We start from the raw sequence: 17,858 nt of genomic DNA, 5'->3' as shown, positions 1-17,858 counted from the left end.
AAATATTTATGTTGTTCCCTGATTCATGGTCTGCCCAGGTCATCACACAGCCGAACAGTTCCGGTAATTCTTTAGTATCGTGCAGTATGGTACATTTAATTTAGGACATAGGTGCTCCACACCAAAGGTGAGAAATTAGCTTTTTACCTTCTTCTACCTTCTTACCTTTCATGTCTCTTGGATGATATGGTAATGTCCCCTGATAGGGACACAATCAGCATCAATACTCATTAAACTGCCGTTGTGATATGTTAAAGGTGAGAAATTAGCTTTTTACCTTCTTACCTTTCATGTCTCTTGAATGATATGGTAATGACCCCCGGATAGGGACACAATCAGCATCAATACTCATTAACCTGCCGTTATGATACAGTAGGATTTATGGCCCTGTAACGCCGCGACTAGCATGCAGCAATACCACATGAGAGGGAGCTCAAGGTTCATGTGGGCTGTCCAGGTGCAGGTACCTTGGACCTCTTTGTGCTGATGATAGGCGGCTGAATCGCTGAATGAGGCTCACTCTGGTGCATCTCCTCCACTGAGAGGAAAATGGATCATCGAAAGTCCAAGGGTATGAGCACCCTAGAAAAGTGCCTGATATTTCTCTTTCTCATCATGACTGGTGCCTGCATTGCTCTTGTGGTCATCTACATCACTGACAAATCTGACACATCTCAAGAAGAAGGTGAGAGAGTTTGTGTGTGTGTGTGTGTGTGTGTGTGTGTGTGTGTGTGTGTGTATTGTACTGTTTCACTAGAATTGCGTATTTCCTCTGCAGAGTCTCCAATCATATCCATAATACACGGAAACCCCAAGCAGCAAAGAGAGATAAAATTATTAATTTTGAAAGTCTAATCCAATTTGTTTTAGCTCCTGTGTTTAGGAACAGGTGTTGTTTTTTTTTTTTAAAGATTAAAAAACGATAAAATTCAAATCATCCAAAAAACCAACAACAACAACACCTGCCCTTTCCTGTCTTCCCTTCAATAAGTGATAAACAGAAGAGAGAACCATTTTGTTTATTGAGACATAAAATGAATCCCCAGATATTTGTTCCTCTCTTGACTGATGGAAATTAAGTCGGCAAATATATATATATACATATATATATATATATATATATATATATATATATATATATATATATATATATATATATAATAACTATTCTAAAGGAATCAAATAATTTTCAAGACGCATGAATGATGAAGAAGTGGGCAGTGAAAAAAATGATCAATAAAATGTATCATCCCCTCTCTCAAACAAGATTAAACACCTGAGTCCTATAATCCTTAAGGAGCTAAAATTATCTTTATGTGGAAATGCAAATATATAAATAAATAAATAATGCTCCCTCCTCCGTCATCTCTTGCCAAGTCATTTATCCAAAGGAAAATATTTCCTCTGGTCTCATGCTGTAAAAATCATCACCAATTCAATTCTAAACGGCCGGGACTGCTTTGCGAGCCTGGTTCTGTGTTCGGAATTTAAAGGGGTGAATAGTTTAGGTTTGCATGAGTGGATAAGTAAAATAATGGCGTGAATATCAGCTCAACCAATTTGCTTTCAGAGTTACGACACTAATAAATGTCCACGTGTTGGCTTATAAGACAGACATCGTTTTATTGATTTATTCATAATAAACAACAACATAAAAACAGTTTATCATCCATCTATGCATTAAAGGGATCATTACCCTCAGAATGATATGGCTCAGGTTACTTCATCAAAGAACAATGTGGCTATGTTGACAGTAATGCTTTGCCTAGATGATAAAATATGTGCCTGTATTTTTGTTGTCAATGCAGTGGGTACTTCAGTAGCTGCAGCAGCCGCACGGGAAAGCCTGCTGCTGCTGTGGATAATGACACACCGTATAATCAATGCTGTTTCCAAGGTTTCTCCATTGATTTTAATCCCGCAATGACGATAAAACTAACCACTAAAACCATTTCATCATTTGAATATCAGGATAAACAGTCATGGTCCTGTTTGGGCTGTTGGTTTCAAGTTCTGGATCTTTAGACCTGTTTTTATTTTGAAAAGTACATTGCATATGTATCTTCCTTTACTTCTTGCTCATTTATTGGCTTCACCTGTGTCAGTCGTCATCCTTCTAGCCGGTTCTTGTTGTTTATTTGCTTTACAAAGCAATAGAAGAAGATATGAAGTGGCACCAAACAGATAGTAACCATGATGTGTAAGAGGTCATGGTTTTTAACTTGATGTAGTAGAGCAGATCTACTGGAGGGACTTTCCAGAATGTCCGGAGAAAAACACCTGTCTGTTAGCCCGTCAGCCTTTGCAGGATACAATTTCCACTTTTTCTGCTTTGCTTTCCCCCTGAGTTTGCTTTTATCTGTACTGAAGGGATTCTGCTTGTTCCTCTGTAAAGATTTCTTTCAGAGAAGGTAACATATTAAATACCTTCAAATTCTCTGCAGCTGATTTGTATTCTGTAACCATAAAAATATAGAAGAAGTTAAAAGCAGTGCTGCAGAATTTGGTAGAGTTTGTTTTGGTTCGCCAGATGGAAGAAATACATAAATGATAAACATAAATAATAAGGTAATAAAACAATGATGAAATAATTTTTAAAACGACAATTTCTTTTTTCATGCTATGAACAGGTGGCAGAGCGACGCTTTGTGCAAGACACCAGTTTGGCACGAATGAAGTGAGCAAAAAATGAGGAGGCATCAGAGACAGTGCAGGCAAAAGTCATTTTACAAGACATGCGTTTGCTCTTGGCCTGACGTTTAGTCTGTCTTTTTGCCCACAGAAGGAAACCCAGATAAGTCCCCTACCTAAACCAGAGGGCAGCATATTTATGCTAACATTTGAACATTGACATTACACACCATCATACTGATGAGTGAAGTGGACGGGCAGATAGTTGGCAGGATGCTATGAGCACAGCAACGACCTGATTAATTAAGGATTTCATCAGATGATTGACATTCCAACTCTCACCTTTGATCATGAGTCATGGTGACTGAAAGAATGAGATCGCCAGTGCAAACGGTCAAAATGAGTCGCGATCGCACCTCGAGGTCGACAGTGGTATTACAAGACAGAAAAGACATGAAGTATCTCCTTTTAAATGCTTTGACTTGGTGAACACGATACACCATAAATGTTTTGGGTCTGTGGAGAGAAGTGCGTTGAGGTTTTTTTCCCTTCAGTCTTCGAGCTGCACTTTTGCAATTTACTCCAGCTATGAGCTGTGATTTATTGTCCACACAAATCCAGGGCCAGACTCTGGATGTGGAGGACCTCAGGAGCTCTCAGGAGAATCGGGCATCTTCACTAGCTGGAACTACCCCAGTAGCTATGACAACGGGCGGAGCTGCGCTTGGCACATCACGGTGGATCCTGACAAGGTGACACGGAGTGGCATCACTGCTCTTCTTGCTTCTTCCTGCTGTGAACCCTGCATCTTTAAACAGGCCTACAATCTTTCCCTTTATCTTATTCTTTTTTTGAACTCAGTGACATGACTGCATTGGGATGAAACACACCGATACTGGTGTTCATATGGACATTCCATGGGTTGAAAATGCAAAACTTTCAATCCGAAATAAGTTTGTGAATAATATTTAAATGCTGTGCAAGTAGAAGGAGGACTGGACGATATGACTTCAAATAAATATCACTATTATTTAAAATTTCTACCTCAATTACGATTAATAAACGATGATTTTATACACTCAATATCTATCTGACTGCTGTAATTATGCTGAAATATGACATCGAGAGTACCAAAAGAATTAGCCTCAATGAATGGGAGTCGGAGAGAGGTTCTAAATGTCTCAATACATTTTTGGTAAATTGTCCAGCCCCTGAACACAGATTACAATTAATCTAAATGTAACTAATATACAATTAATTGCTCATCAGTAAGTAGAAGTATGTTTTCTTCTATACACATCATGAGTGCAATAAGATTTTTTAACAGAATTTGCAATTTGTTTTGCACGACAAACAGAACAGAGACAAGGCTACAATATATTAGTCTGGTACTTCGTAATTTACTTGTCTGAACGCAGACATTGTCCTGCTTTACAATAACAGGGTGCTGCTGATTAAAACAGCTCATGTCTCTGTGTCTGACGGGACCTTTTATAGTGTCTCTCTGGTGCCAAATCATCAGTCGAGTTTGTCTACTTACTGATGATGAAACTGTCTTATGAGAGGCCAAGAAGTAGAGGACAGCCGGGGTGAATGCAGTGGCACCATCACAGACACATGGCTTCCTTGTCTCTTTCATTCTCCTCAGCTTCTCTCCCTGCACCAAACAGGAGGAGAAAAATACTCTTCTTCTTCTCCTGGTAGTGTGGCTGCCTTCCTGATGCACTGCTTTACTCTCTTTTGCCATTCTCCTCATCTCACAACCTTCAAGTGTGCAAATTGAGGAGCAGGCAGGCCCACATAATCTCATCCAAGTGTGCACATTTCACACAGAGACTCTCGTGCCGGCTTTCTGTCAGCGTTGAAACATCTGTGCATGTTTTGGTTGCAGGTGATCTCTCTGTGGTTTGAGGACTTTGCTTTAGAGGACACCAAGCTCTGCACTGCAGACTTCATCACTCTGCGAGATTCACTGGGAATTATCGGTAAAGTTTGAAAAAAAAATTAAATAAAAGTGTTCATATTTCCACAATGTAAGGATAGAACAGATGCATACGTCCACTATGCAGATAAACACATCAGCTCCCCAGCTCGCAGTGCTATGTGACCGTCCAAGGCTACGGGGATTGAGCTTTCATGTCATGCCCAAATCAGCCTATCCAGCCATGGGCACACTCAGCTCCACAGTCCTGCTGGTCCACTGCACACTGCTCCACTTAAACAAACTCACACTCAACTCTAGCTTTCCATCCAGGCTGCAGAGTTTAAAGCGGTGGACATTTTTATCATGTGCTACTTTATGTGATTTCTACAAAAAAAAAAAAAAATTTAACTTGGACCTATTTAAATCCTCTTTTCATTGCAGATATATAAGTTGTACATAACTTTTTGATGTATTTGCAGGGAAATACTGCGGCTACACCAAACCACTGCCACTGGTGTCACTGACAAACCGTCTGACAGTCTATTTCGACACCAACGACAGAAGAACAGACCAAGGATTCAGGGCTCATTACAAAGCTGTAGCTCCAGAACAGACCCAAGGTAGAGCGATGTGTAAAAATCAATTTCAGTAAGAAAATTGAAGTAATGTTAGGTTTTTACTATAGGCCAATGTGACTGACCCAGAAACTGGAAGTGGCATTTATTGGTGCAGGATGAAGTCAAGGGGGCAGGGGGTGGAATGAAAATGGGGTGGGGGGTGGGGGGGTGGGGTTATACTGTGTATATCCTTGACACTGAAGTGCCCTCCGTTGCTGCTGCTAGAAATAGCTGGAGGTGGTGGGCATCTCCAAGGTGACACGGGGCATCTAATGACCCCTGGCTTTCCTGAGCAGAACTACCTGAATGGAGCTCTATACCAGGTACTACGATGAACACACGCAGTGTATGAAAGCCCACAATAAAAACTCAGAAATAAAGATAACCTGATAACATGCACTCACTCATAGGAAACATTGCTGAGCTTTATCTGGTGGTGTGAACTCATAGTACATTATACTGCAAAGTGCGCGGTAATTCAATGGAAATGTTTTGTTTCTGTTCCCTCGATACTTCATTACATTTTCCTGAATTGTAGAAATATGATCCCTTGGCTATAATCCCGCTTCATCCATTTATTTATGTGTTTCAAAAAGCGATATGAACAAATGTTTGAACGTGAGGAAATAATGTTAATACACATTACTGTTTTTTGCCTTTTCCTAACAGCCACTACAGTGTCAACCTCCAATTACATTTTGTCTAATTACTGGCAAATTGTACTTTTACTTTGAGTCCTTCAATCCGTTTTTAGCAGTTTAACTTCAGTCGCTGCAGAAGAGGAAAGAACTGTTACTAGTACTCCGTACATTTCTGTTTCTGTACATTTCAAACTTGATCATGAATATTTACCACAGTATGAAGAATAATTGGAACATTTATTGTCTTTAAAGTGACTTTAAACAAAATTTTATACAGGCCATGTTGAAAGTTAGATGAATTACCAACAGCATCTGTGTTTTCCCTTCCTCTTGGGAAGAATGTTTAATATAGGCTATTAAAAAGAAATTTAACCGTACATAATTTGGTATATTCTCACCGCTCATAGACGCAGCTGTTTTCTATTAAAATGCTCTCAGAAATCAGTTCAACACAACCTGTTCATCACTGCAAACAACAAAAAGACTAAGTTGGCGGTCAGAAAATGCAGCAAGACTTTTCTTTATACACATCCACATCAGCGATAAACAGAGGGTGAATATTGAACCTGCAATCACCAGCTCAAACACATGTTCAATGATAAAGATTCTCCTTATCTGTTGAATGTACAAAAGCGTAACTGTTCGACAGCATTTTAGTCACACCTACAGCTCTGTATTTGCTTCATTTGTTTATGATTTTCTGTATTTTTTTTTCTGTTTTGTTTTTCTCTCGCTTAGAATAAATCAGACCCAATCCCTAAAATGTGTTCGAGGACCTTTGCCTCAAACCTCCCTAAATTGCTGTATATGCATTTTAAACCAACTGATCACAAAAGAGCATCAGATTAAAATCATATTTTCATTTTTAAATTCCATACTAATTGACTTGATGTATGTGCAAGTTAACTGCAACTAAATGTCAGCAAGATTCTGAAATTTTTGTACATTCTGCAAATGTAAAACGCATCACTGTCTTGTGTTTACTCACGCTTAATCTAAATTGGCATCTAAAATGAATCCATTAGCTATGGATTTCAACACAGTGACACAAAAAGTGTTGATGGTGTTGATGAGCGATGAATTAAATCAGACTCAGGTTTGATGGCGAGGTTTCTGTGGGTTTTGTGTGGTGTTATTTGCCTGTCATCATGATTTCATCTTCCCTTGCTTCTGCTTGACGGGTCACCATCTGTTCAAACAAGAGCAGAGTCAGCGATAAAATTATTTATGAGTTACAGTGTGTCAAAATGCGGCTCATGTTACAACCTTGAAAATCTTGGAGCGATGCAGATAGCAGTTTGTTACATCAGTGATAATTCAGCCATTTGATTAATTAATGAGTCATCCGCAATAAAACCCGCGGTGGAGAGAGACATTATCATGCTTTATCTTGTTTAACATCAATACCACTTTCAAATTGAAAGAGTGTGTGTGCGTGTGTGTGTGTGTGTGTGTGTGTGTGTGCGTGTGTGTGTGTGCGTGTGTCTGTGTGCGCGCGCGTGCATGATAAGTGGAGGGTAACTGTGCCTGAAGGTGAGAGGGTCCGACTGACATTCACCTCCTTTGACCTGGTGCCTGAGGTGTGTGGAGACTTTGTTCAGGTCTATGACAGCTCCTCTTCATTAGGTGAGCGTTACATGGTTCCACTCAAGCAACTATTTAATGCTGTGTGTGTTAATGTTAATAATTTTGGGATAAACCGCAATATTTCACACATTTGAATACAGTTTATGTCAAAGCTGATTATAAGGCAGAGGGACTTTCAAAATAAGGATCCTTGAATGATGAGATGAATCAAAAGTTTGTGACATCATAAATATTTTGGAAGCTGATTCTTATCCAACATTCAGTGTGATGCGGAAAATGTAATCAATTTGTTCCTTATGAATGATCTTAAACCGTATAATGCTGCAGGGATGATATGCTTTTGTAGGCCAACCAGGAGGGCGCCTCAACCAAATGCTAATGGGATTGTTGCATTGGCTCTTGGACTCACATGTTTGGTTCAGTAACTGTAACAGTAATTGTGCAACACCTCGTGAATGATGTTCATAACTCATACCCTATATAATCCATTCAAGGTAAATTCTGTGGGGGGAAGATGCCACAGCCAGTGGTGTCCAGCACCAACACAATGATGGTCCGCTTCAAATCAGACAGCACTTTGACTTCCAGAGGATTCAGTGCAACGTTCACAAAGTCCAGCTTGCCTCCAGTTGTAATTCCCACCAGCACCACACCAGCAACCACACCCAGACCCACTACACAAACCTCGGCGCCTCCCACATCTTCTGGTAAGCACTCTCTTGCTGACTTATACCTCTTTCATAATTAGGCTTGAAAGGTACGCCGTTACGAACAATCAGTGCAAATCCTAGCCACACATCAGATCAGTTGAACTTCATCGACATATTGGATTTTCTCCCAGCAAGATTCCAAAAACAATAGCCTGCCTTCTGAGCAATTTTATCATAGGGAGACTGCCAAATCATTTATCTCATGAAAATTAAAAGTGAGCAACTATAATATCATTTTCTATACGCACCTTACATGGCTGTCCTGTCTCCTTCGGGTTTCCCTGCAGAACCAACTCTAATCAGGTGACAGCGACCAAATAAGGATGAATGCATGTTGTTCCGTGCGTAGGAGTGGGGAGATCCCCCTGGAGGGTTATCTATTCATCACTGTATTAGAGCTATTGGCAGACAGAATGGTTCTCTCAAGTGGCCAATTAAAGTATTTCATAATGACACTGTTCATGGGGCAGTTTCCTATCATAGTAAGCAGATCCTCATCTCTCTTTCTCTCTTTCTCTCTCTCTCTCTCTCACAGGTGTTCAGATAACCTGGCCTCTTTCTCCTCTTTTAAAGACAATTTCATTAATAATAAGATGTTGATTTGTCAAGTTATATTGATTTCACTGAAAATTCCCAAACAGGAAGTGGTGGTGCGGTTATTCTCCATGGGCGTAAGGGAGTGATCCACTCTGTGGGATTCCCGAATACCTATCCTGCTAATCTGAATAGTTTGTGGAAGATCAGCGTGCCACAAGGATTCCTGGTTAAATTCCATATCACTGAAATGGCCATCACAGGCGAGATGGGGCAGTGCAAGGAGGACAAACTGATCATATCTGATAATTACAGTGTACTAGGTGAGCCCTAACATCATCCTTGACTATTCTACATGAATTCTAATCATCTTTTTTAATTTTCAGATGTTCACAGTTTAATATTCTGAATATTTGTGTGCCCTCTTACTATGTGTTCTGACCCCTCAAATGCATCTCAGATCCTTGCATCATCATGCTTCATGCTACTCATCCATCAAGCATCTGTTAAGAATCTAACCTGTGGACAACTCTGAGGACTTTGCCTCATAGCTTGTGCAGGCTAGCAGCTCTGTTACAGCAACTCAATATCTGTCCCCAGTTGTAAAACTGTTGATTAGGATCTCTTTCCGAAGAAGCCTAGCAAACTATAAATTACCTCCTCTTATTATTCACTTCAGTGGCTGCAGTGAAGCTGATACAGCTTTATCTATTGCTGAGTTCTCAAGGACTAAAACGCTGAGGTGCGTGTACACAAGTCTGTGAAACGCACACAGATACGTGATGAGACAGTTTTAGCCTTTAGTGGTGATTTGTCTTAGTTTGGGGGTGTTTTTGTGCAGAACGCAGAGAGAAAAATAATATGAAGCAGCTGAATGTGTTGAAGAGAGAAAAGGTTCATTTCAATGAGATTCTTTTTATGGCATCTTCTGAGACCTGAGGAGATTTGTTGGTAATGGAATATTGGCCATTTAACCTAGTCAGTTGTATCTGTGAGCTCATGCAGGATTTCTGTCTTTTCTGCTGGCTTATCTTGCTTCGACACACCTATATTGTGTGTGCAAAAACAGAGAAATTCTTTCTCCTCTTTTGCCTTTTTTTAAGTGATAACAGATAGCAGTAAATATGGTACACATACTACATGAAGGTATTTCAATGGAACATTGCTTTTTACTTTTACAGCTTCAATTTTTTTTACTGGGCCAAAGGTTGTCCACGTTCAACTATCGACCAAGCTAAATAACTGCGGGTATCCGCAGAGGAGGAAAAGAGCAGTGCAGATAATGAAAAACAACGGATTTGGTCACTAAAATATTAATGTACAATATAGGGGGCAATGAAATGCAATAAAAAGAGGTGCCTATATTCCCAGTCTAGGATGAATAACTGGTACTGATTTGGAACCCCAAGGTCACTTGAAATGGAAGGTATTGAAAAAAGAAAACCACTGAAGTGCAGTATATGAAAAATAATAGATTTTACAGTAAAACATAGGATGCAATAAAATGCAGCAAAAAGAGGTGTGTCCTGTATTTCAGAAGCTTTTTGCAGCACATGGCCTTTCTGTCACATCACATCTAATCATTTGCACAGTATATGTATGTATTCGAGATGCAGAATTAGCTTGGCATCTGAGTTTGTGCTTAGTTCTTGTATCGCAGGAAACATAGTCCAACTCACAGACAGAACAGTCATCCTCATTTGCATCTCCATCCATTTACCAATGACCACACCCTGCCACACTCAGCTGTACAGTAAAACACATGCTTGCATAACCTACGTTCATCCCTCCTGTGCTTGTAACCACTTCGTTGCATCCTTTGACCCATCCCCTAATTGTTCCCTCCATCCATTCTCGCCTTCATTCTCAGGCACATACTGTGGCTACAGTCTTCCCCCAGCAATGGTCAGTGCCACTGACACAATAACGGTCACGTTCCAGTCCGACAGTCGCCTCACAGACAGAGGATTCTCTGCCAAGTGGGAGGCGGTGTATCCTGAGGATATCACAGGTTCAGAGGACGAATACACACAGCATACACATTTGCACAGAGCATACACATTTGCACAGAGCATACACATTTGCACACAGCACACACACTCTTACACACACACCTGAGGCAGATGCTGCTGAAGCAGCTCATTAAAAGGAAAAGTAATATCTCACCCCTCTGTCACATAGTTATAAAACGTGCAAAGTCATTGCGTAAGCAGTGCGAACTCTGTCAAAGCCTGGGACAGAATACACTGTGAAGCATGAAAACAAGATAAAACTCCGCTATCTTTTTTGTTATCATGGTTCCCAGCCAAGGGCATGACTTTAGATATCACATGCAACAGTGGAAGACAGACCGAAATATCTATCATAAGATAAAGTCTGTCATTTCACCAAAATAAAACAATGTTAAGCCAACACGTATGTACACTAGAGGGTAAAACAATCATGCACACAGAGACATTTAGTGTGTCATAATGCAATTAATACGAATTCAAAGTAGAAGATATAGCTGTATTTTACTATGTACAATATAGCATACAGACACCAAGGCCAGCGCTTAAATGGATTTGATGAAAAAAAAAAAAATTCTAACAAATATTCTACAGAATGGTACAAAACACACTGGCCAGGTCTATGACCAATCTGGGTGTGAACAAAACATGAGTAAAACCAGTTGCAGACTAATACTTGTGTATTTACACACTCTCTCCTGAATCTCTACAGTTTCTTGATCTATCTTTTTCCTTCCAGAAATCCTGGGCTGTGGACTGTCCTCTAAACAGGAAACAGGGGTCATCAAGTCTCAGAATTGGCCCATGAACTACAAGGCCAACTCTGAGTGTATGTGGAACATCGTGGCGCCTTTTGGGAAAAAAATCACGCTTAATTTCACCCACTTTGACCTTGAAGCCAAAGACTTCCTGCTGTCCAAATGCCTTGATAATGTGATGGTGTACGACATCAACAGTGTGACGAACGGTTTGATTCAGAAACACGGTGAGTTGGTTTGAGTGTCTACAGTCTGATCACAAAACCATTTTTTTTACTTCTCATGATGGTCAACCAGTCACTTTAACCCAGCTCAGAACTGTACCATTGTATACCAATCAGTTCCAACACTAAAGATGACTTCTTCCATTTTTTTTAGGTCCATTTTGTGGAACTGAGATACCTCGTACCATCAAGACAAAAGGCAGCAGGCTGGTCTTACGTTTCCATTCAGACTTATTTATTGAGGCTAAAGGCTTCAGAGCCTACTGGACTACAAACCCCAGCCTGCCTGTTCCAACTGAACCACCAGTTCAACCCAACCCCTGGGACGACATTCCCATCGGTGGAGTATTCACTTATACTGGCATTACACCACTAACATAAAGTGACAACAAACAAAAGGAAATGACTCTAAATTAGTATTACTGTTGATCCACTGGCTTACAATAAGGTAAGATAAGAGAAAATATGAATAAAATAATGCAATATGTTAAGGATATAGGAATTAATAAAATAGGTCATGTAAACAAATAAAAGTATACATATATAGAAATAAACATGTCCTCAAAATTTTAAAAAAATGTCTTCGTGGAGAAATACATAAAATCCATGTTGAGCAATTGTTATTTGATCACTGTAAACAAAACAAAGTGTACAATGATCAGGTTGATTTAGCCTGTTGTGTGTCTACAAGGACTGAGAAATTTTATCGATTCTGCGATATATATCAATATTTTGTTTCCCCAGAGAGTATTGATTTTTCAGCCGCGAGTATCGATACATTAAGCCCCATTCAAATCCCCAGTGTCCCGCACTTTGCAGGAAGAGCAATTGGGTCTGCCAGCCGCTAGTGTCGCTGTAGAGCATTTCTAGTTACCCAGACGCCGACGCCTTTGTCATCCAGTAACAGCTGAGAGATTCAGGAGAATGGCAGCGAGCATTGTTCCCTCTAATTTTTCAAGTGTCTGGGCATACACACACGGTCCCTGAGCACACTGAGGATCAATGTGAGCAACATCAGTTGTTCACGCTGAGGCCACACACCTGTTCAACACCTGGGAGCATAGCAAGGAACATGGCTTATTAAAAGAATCAAATTAAAGCAGCAGTTTCTATTAGTTTACCTTTATTTTTTCAGGGGTTTACAACTCAACCGCTGAGCTACCGTTGCCGTCTCTTATCTCTGCTGTTGTTAGTAAGCTAACCTGCACGGTGCCACGGTTCGTATGGGCAGGGCACATACGCAAGCACTGTCAATGCTATGATTGGCTGCGTAGCCTAAAGCCTGGTTTATGCTTCTGCGTCGTGGCGACGCCATACCTACGCCGTCCACGCAGACCCCTACACGGACCCTACGGCGTAGCCTGATGTGCACCTCCAAAAAATCCTGTCGCGTTGACACGTCGTGACGTGAACGTCAAGGACTGTGATTGATCCCCTCAGAGGAGGTCGCGGAATGCATGAGGAGGTGGAGGAACCTCCGCGACAAATATGTGCGTCTCCGGAAGAAAATGGACACAAGAAGTCATGTTTGTCATGTTCAAAGTTTACAGTTTGATTCATGAAAGCAAACGGTCGTTCAAAGAAAAGCACTGGACTTTCTGCTGAAATAGTTTTGTTTTGGAATCCGACAAGAGCCCCCGAAACCATACAAAGACACAGCCACACCCCCCTAGCGGCTTGGCGGTGAATTGCAGAGCAACACGTTCCCTTGACGCAGAACTATAAATGCTATATAAGTGAACCATATGGTACCAAGCCGATGCGCTGCATAGATTTTCTTGTACAACTGACGTCTATTTATCGACGTTCAATCTACGTCTATTTATCGACGTCTATTCATCGATAATAATTTATACTAATAGTTTAAATAACCGCTAATATACGTGTATTTGTTGTTCTTCATCTGCCTGTCCATTGAATGTGGGCCACTCGCTCTTCCTTACATTCTCCATCTCAGTAGCTCCGTGAAGCGGAACGGTTCTTCCGCTCACCGGCTCAACGAGCTGTGGCAACTGCCGCAGTTCCCGCCTGCATTACACATGTACTCTTTGCAAACTCTCTTATCCGTCGTAGCCTTGGCCCATAAGCTGTTGGCAGGCTCTATTCTTCTTCAGCCGAGATGGATAACTCGCCTTTGACAACAGTAGTACTAATCACTCCCACTCTAGCTCTCTTGAGAACAACAACCATCTTTTATTCTTCGCTCGTCAAGGCAAAAGACAAACTCGACAGTGACCCCTGGTGGGATCCAAGTTCCATCTTCTTCACCGAGGTTGCAGAAAAGGTCCATTGCCTACTTTATTTGTCAGGATTTGAAACCTTATTCGGTGGGGGAAAACACCAGCTTTAGGCGCATGGTGAATGCGATGGACCCCTGCTATGCTATAGTCACCCGCGAATTGAATTATTGGCCGCCATGGTTTTTTTTAGTTAACGTGGTGGCTAGACTGGCTAGTAGCTACTTCATTTGTTCAGTATCAAGCTAAAAAAAACTGCCAAAGAAGGCCACTTGCTGCACTTGCACTCTCCATTGTTCACTTTACTTCTCAAAAGCTTGCAAGCTACAATATAAATGAATTTGTTCAATTAATTCAATCCAAGTCAATGGAACACTCACAAGATGTCACCAAAATCACTTTGTCCCTTTAAAATCTTTCAGAAAAGGATGTAAGGGTATCGTGAGCTGAACATTGTGACATATAGCATCGTGAGCCAAATATCGTGTATCTTATCGCGAGATTAGTGTAGCACTCCAGCCCTAGTATCTACCCAGCTCACTATCTTGTGTGCACTATTTTTCTCTCGCTAATCTTGACCTGCTTTTAGTTTCAAACTGCTCCTTCAAAAATGCACAGAAGCCTTCCTGTTATTCATTTGATTCATGCCTGCTCACATCCTCACCCCTTCATCTTGCACACCTCATCGCCTCCCCCATCCCCTCCTCCCTGCACCCAGTTGTGCAGTAAAGCAACGTGATGTGATGTGCTAAGAATACAATGTGAAGTATCCAAATGCTTCACTTTCCTTCCAAGCCGACTGTCACCCAATTGCTCATCCTTCACCCAGCGATGAATCTCAGGTGGTCAGGGCTCCTGCCAGGCCAATTGCAGAAACAGTTTTATAGATGGCTCTGCAGAGGCTACAACCAGAGGTGTTGGGTAAGAGAGGAAAACAAGATGAGGGAAGACTATACGGGATAAGAGCGACAGGTTTATTGCAGCTCTTTAGAGGACTAAAGGGCAGCTATCTTTATGTGTGCTGATGTTGCAGTGATGGCATGGAATTTTTTTTTTTTCAAATTTCTTTCTGTTTTATTTCCATGAGGATACACAACTGCAGAATAGCAGATTAGTGAAAGCCAAAAACAAAGGGGCACCATTCACCAGCCAGCATTCTCAGTTTGCCGTGAAAGGGAAATAATTTTGAAATTATGAATCAGAGTGAAAGTCGCTTCTGTCCGACATGCCAGCTTATCTGGAAGCTGCAGACATGTACTCCATATTGTTTACACACAAAAACTAAATTCTTATATACATAGACAACCTGCCACATTGTAGATTACAGTGTTTTCACTTCATTTTCTAGACTGGCCCAGTCCATGTGGGACACCAGCTATTCCTCCTATTGTTACGACACGCATTGTGAACGGGGAGGAAGCCCGGGAACACTCCTGGCCCTGGCAAGTGTCGATGCAGGTGAGACCCTCAGTAGGCTGAGGATTCACATGAAGAGAGACAACATTTTACTGATTTACTGTGGGGGGAGGTTAAAAGATCCTGGGATTCATGGGGCAAATATCCAGTGTGTTTACTTGAGATGTGACTCCCAAGACTAACTTCTATCGTCCTTTGTCCCATCTAAATCACATTTCTACAAACTTACTGGCTGCATGGATGTAAATTTAAATGTAAACTTATATTACCCACTTGTGCATGTGCATCAGATAAAAACCAAGCAGGAAGATAATACTCTTCTCTCCCCCCCATGTGTGCAATGCATAGCTGAGACCAAGTAGACGCTAATTAGCCTAGCATAATAAATGCCAATGAGTGAGAAGTGTTAGCATACCTCAGTCAAATGATATCAAACAGACTTTTCACAAGATGATCTTTACCTGCATTAATACAACTCTGGTTGTGCAGGAGATTGGTTATGAAATAAAAATCTTAATTGACAAGACATTGAAATTATGGAATCAGACGATCAAACATATGTTCCTGCTCTGGAGTAGCGATTTGAAGCAGCACCTCAAAAAAAAAAAAAAACCTTAAAACTAAAATCAAACATTTGTTGATGAGTGAGTTTTCTTATCGCTAAACAACAGAATTTTTAAAAGAGGATAAGGAATATCACTTCTAGACAAATCAAGAAACTAATCCAAATCTGTCAGTCATCTTTCGACAGAGGTACGCTAACCTGCCCACCCACCTCCATTCATTGTGCTTAGCTAACTAGCAGTCAGCTGCTCTGTGGGTCTCTGGACCTTACTGCACAGTGATGAGAAATCCATCTTCTTGTCTACCCTGGGAATGATAAAATAACCTTATTCCCCAAAAAGTCAGTGTGTTCCTTAATGTACAATGATTTTTGTGTCAGGTCTGGCCGGCCAGTCGCCCAGAACCTACATTCCTCCATATCTGTGGTGGTACTCTTATTCATAAGCACTGGGTTCTTACAGCAGCTCACTGCTTCATAAAGTAAGTGTTCCATTTCTTCCTCACATAGAGAAGATGCAGAATATTAGACATATTAAGAAAAAAAGCAGCTAGTTAATGATTCATTTCAAAAGAGGAGATAACTAATTAAACCCTCTACATCTTTAGAACTACTTTTTTTTGTCAAGAGTTGTGTGAAACTTCCTAGAAGCCCATTTGTGTGATCTCAGAAGGCAGTTATTGGTGCTCTTACCTCGGGCGTATTACAGTGTGAGAGCAATGCCTTGTTAGAGATGCTTCTCCGTCTTGGCTAATGGTCTGCAGTGCCCTTTAGAGACACGCTGCTACACTGTTGAGCCTGAGTAGGATGTATATAATGTTATTTCTCACAGACTGAGTGAAGTTACTGTATGTTGTGTGTGGTAAACGTGTTTTTTATAAACTAGATTTACTGTACAAACTGCCCCTGTCAGTATTGTTCAGTTACATATGCCAGTAAACTGTGTGTTAACTGTATATTATTATTAAGTATTATTTTTCATGAATCCGCTGATTTCCTGTCCAGCTACGCAGATGAGCTGCCACGCTGGCGCATGTGCCTCGGCAAACACAACCTGACCTACACAGAGCCGAGTGAACGCTGCTTCAGTGTGTCTGGTATCTATCGCCATGAGGGCTTCAAGTATCCCACAGTGCCCACGGTGGAGTTTGACATTGCCCTAATCAGGTTGGATGGCGAGGTGACACCCAGTGACCAGATCTTTTATGCATGCTTGCCCTCTGAAGAGGAAATCCTGCTTGGAGGAAAGAAGTGCTATGCCACCGGCTGGGGAGATGAGACAGGTGCTGTTTCTTAGTTTCACTGCTGGAGAATAAATTTCATTAACTGAAGCAAGGAAATAATCCACCTCCTCTGGAGACACTTTTAAAAATCTTTTGTACACTTTGCATGCCCTCTTCTGGACCTAATGTGCTAATACCTCTTTTTTTTTTTTATTCCAGTCAGAGTGACATGTTTTTGTATTTTTTGAAACAATTGTTTTCTGATTGACAGGTGACTCACTGAATGCTAAAGTTGCAGAGGCCCTGAACCAGGTAGCCCTGCCTGTTGTACCCTATGACACCTGCAAGAGGATGGATTACTGGTGGTTCCAGGTCAAGACCTCCATGATTTGCTGTGGTTATACCCTTCCTGATGAGCTCAAGTCTGTATGTCAGGTAAGAATGAGCAGACCGATATGGATTTAACACACCATAAACATTGTCGTGGTGTTTTGACGATTTATGACTTTGATAGGGAGATTCAGGTGGTCCTCTAGTGTGCCAGGATACACCCACTAGTCCTTGGGAAGTTCATGGTATAACCAGCTTTGGCCCTATTGGATGCATTATGAATAAGAAGCCCTCTGTGTTCACCCGTACTTCTGCCTACATCCCCTGGATCAGAAATGTAGTACGCAGAGACATCTACAATGAGCACAGTAGGTCTTTAGCTTTACTTTTTTTTATTCCTGTCAAGTCAGGATTTTATTGCTGATTTTCACCCTCTGCCCTCTGCCACTTTGTAG

At 41.1% G+C, this 17,858-nt stretch overlaps 1 protein-coding gene and 1 long non-coding RNA gene across 3 annotated transcripts in view; one reads left to right on the top strand and one right to left on the bottom strand.

Moving 5' to 3' along the window:
* Window positions 1–385: 385 nt before the first annotated feature.
* LOC147257661 (ovochymase-2) overlaps window positions 386–17,858 on the top strand; it is a 21,883-nt gene continuing 4,410 nt past the window's right edge. The window contains exons 1-16 of the mRNA XM_086211727.1: window positions 386–685; window positions 3,253–3,383; window positions 4,523–4,616; window positions 5,035–5,175; window positions 5,398–5,495; window positions 7,325–7,439; window positions 7,895–8,107; window positions 8,752–8,967; window positions 10,515–10,655; window positions 11,393–11,638; window positions 11,790–11,975; window positions 15,221–15,330; window positions 16,232–16,332; window positions 16,856–17,133; window positions 17,345–17,508; window positions 17,588–17,771. Coding sequence (XP_086067853.1) covers window positions 550–685; window positions 3,253–3,383; window positions 4,523–4,616; window positions 5,035–5,175; window positions 5,398–5,495; window positions 7,325–7,439; window positions 7,895–8,107; window positions 8,752–8,967; window positions 10,515–10,655; window positions 11,393–11,638; window positions 11,790–11,975; window positions 15,221–15,330; window positions 16,232–16,332; window positions 16,856–17,133; window positions 17,345–17,508; window positions 17,588–17,771 — 2,554 coding nt within the window. The 5' untranslated portion in view covers window positions 386–549. The remainder of the gene's footprint in view (window positions 686–3,252; window positions 3,384–4,522; window positions 4,617–5,034; window positions 5,176–5,397; window positions 5,496–7,324; window positions 7,440–7,894; window positions 8,108–8,751; window positions 8,968–10,514; window positions 10,656–11,392; window positions 11,639–11,789; window positions 11,976–15,220; window positions 15,331–16,231; window positions 16,333–16,855; window positions 17,134–17,344; window positions 17,509–17,587; window positions 17,772–17,858) is intronic.
* The window catches only part of LOC147257660 (uncharacterized), a 25,328-nt gene continuing 13,461 nt past the window's right edge, over window positions 5,992–17,858 (bottom strand). For both annotated transcript variants that reach the window (XR_015117622.1, XR_015117621.1), the window contains one exon: window positions 5,992–7,002. This is a non-coding gene — a long non-coding RNA (uncharacterized LOC147257660). The remainder of the gene's footprint in view (window positions 7,003–17,858) is intronic.

Source organism: Aulostomus chinensis, chromosome 8 (assembly GCF_037954235.1).
Source record: "Aulostomus chinensis isolate RoL2024-O1b breed Wild chromosome 8, RoL_Achi_v1.0, whole genome shotgun sequence".
NCBI lineage: Eukaryota > Metazoa > Chordata > Actinopteri > Syngnathiformes > Aulostomidae > Aulostomus > Aulostomus chinensis.
The sequence above is the reverse complement of the archived record's forward strand: the minus strand, read 5'-3'. Positions and strand labels throughout refer to the sequence as shown.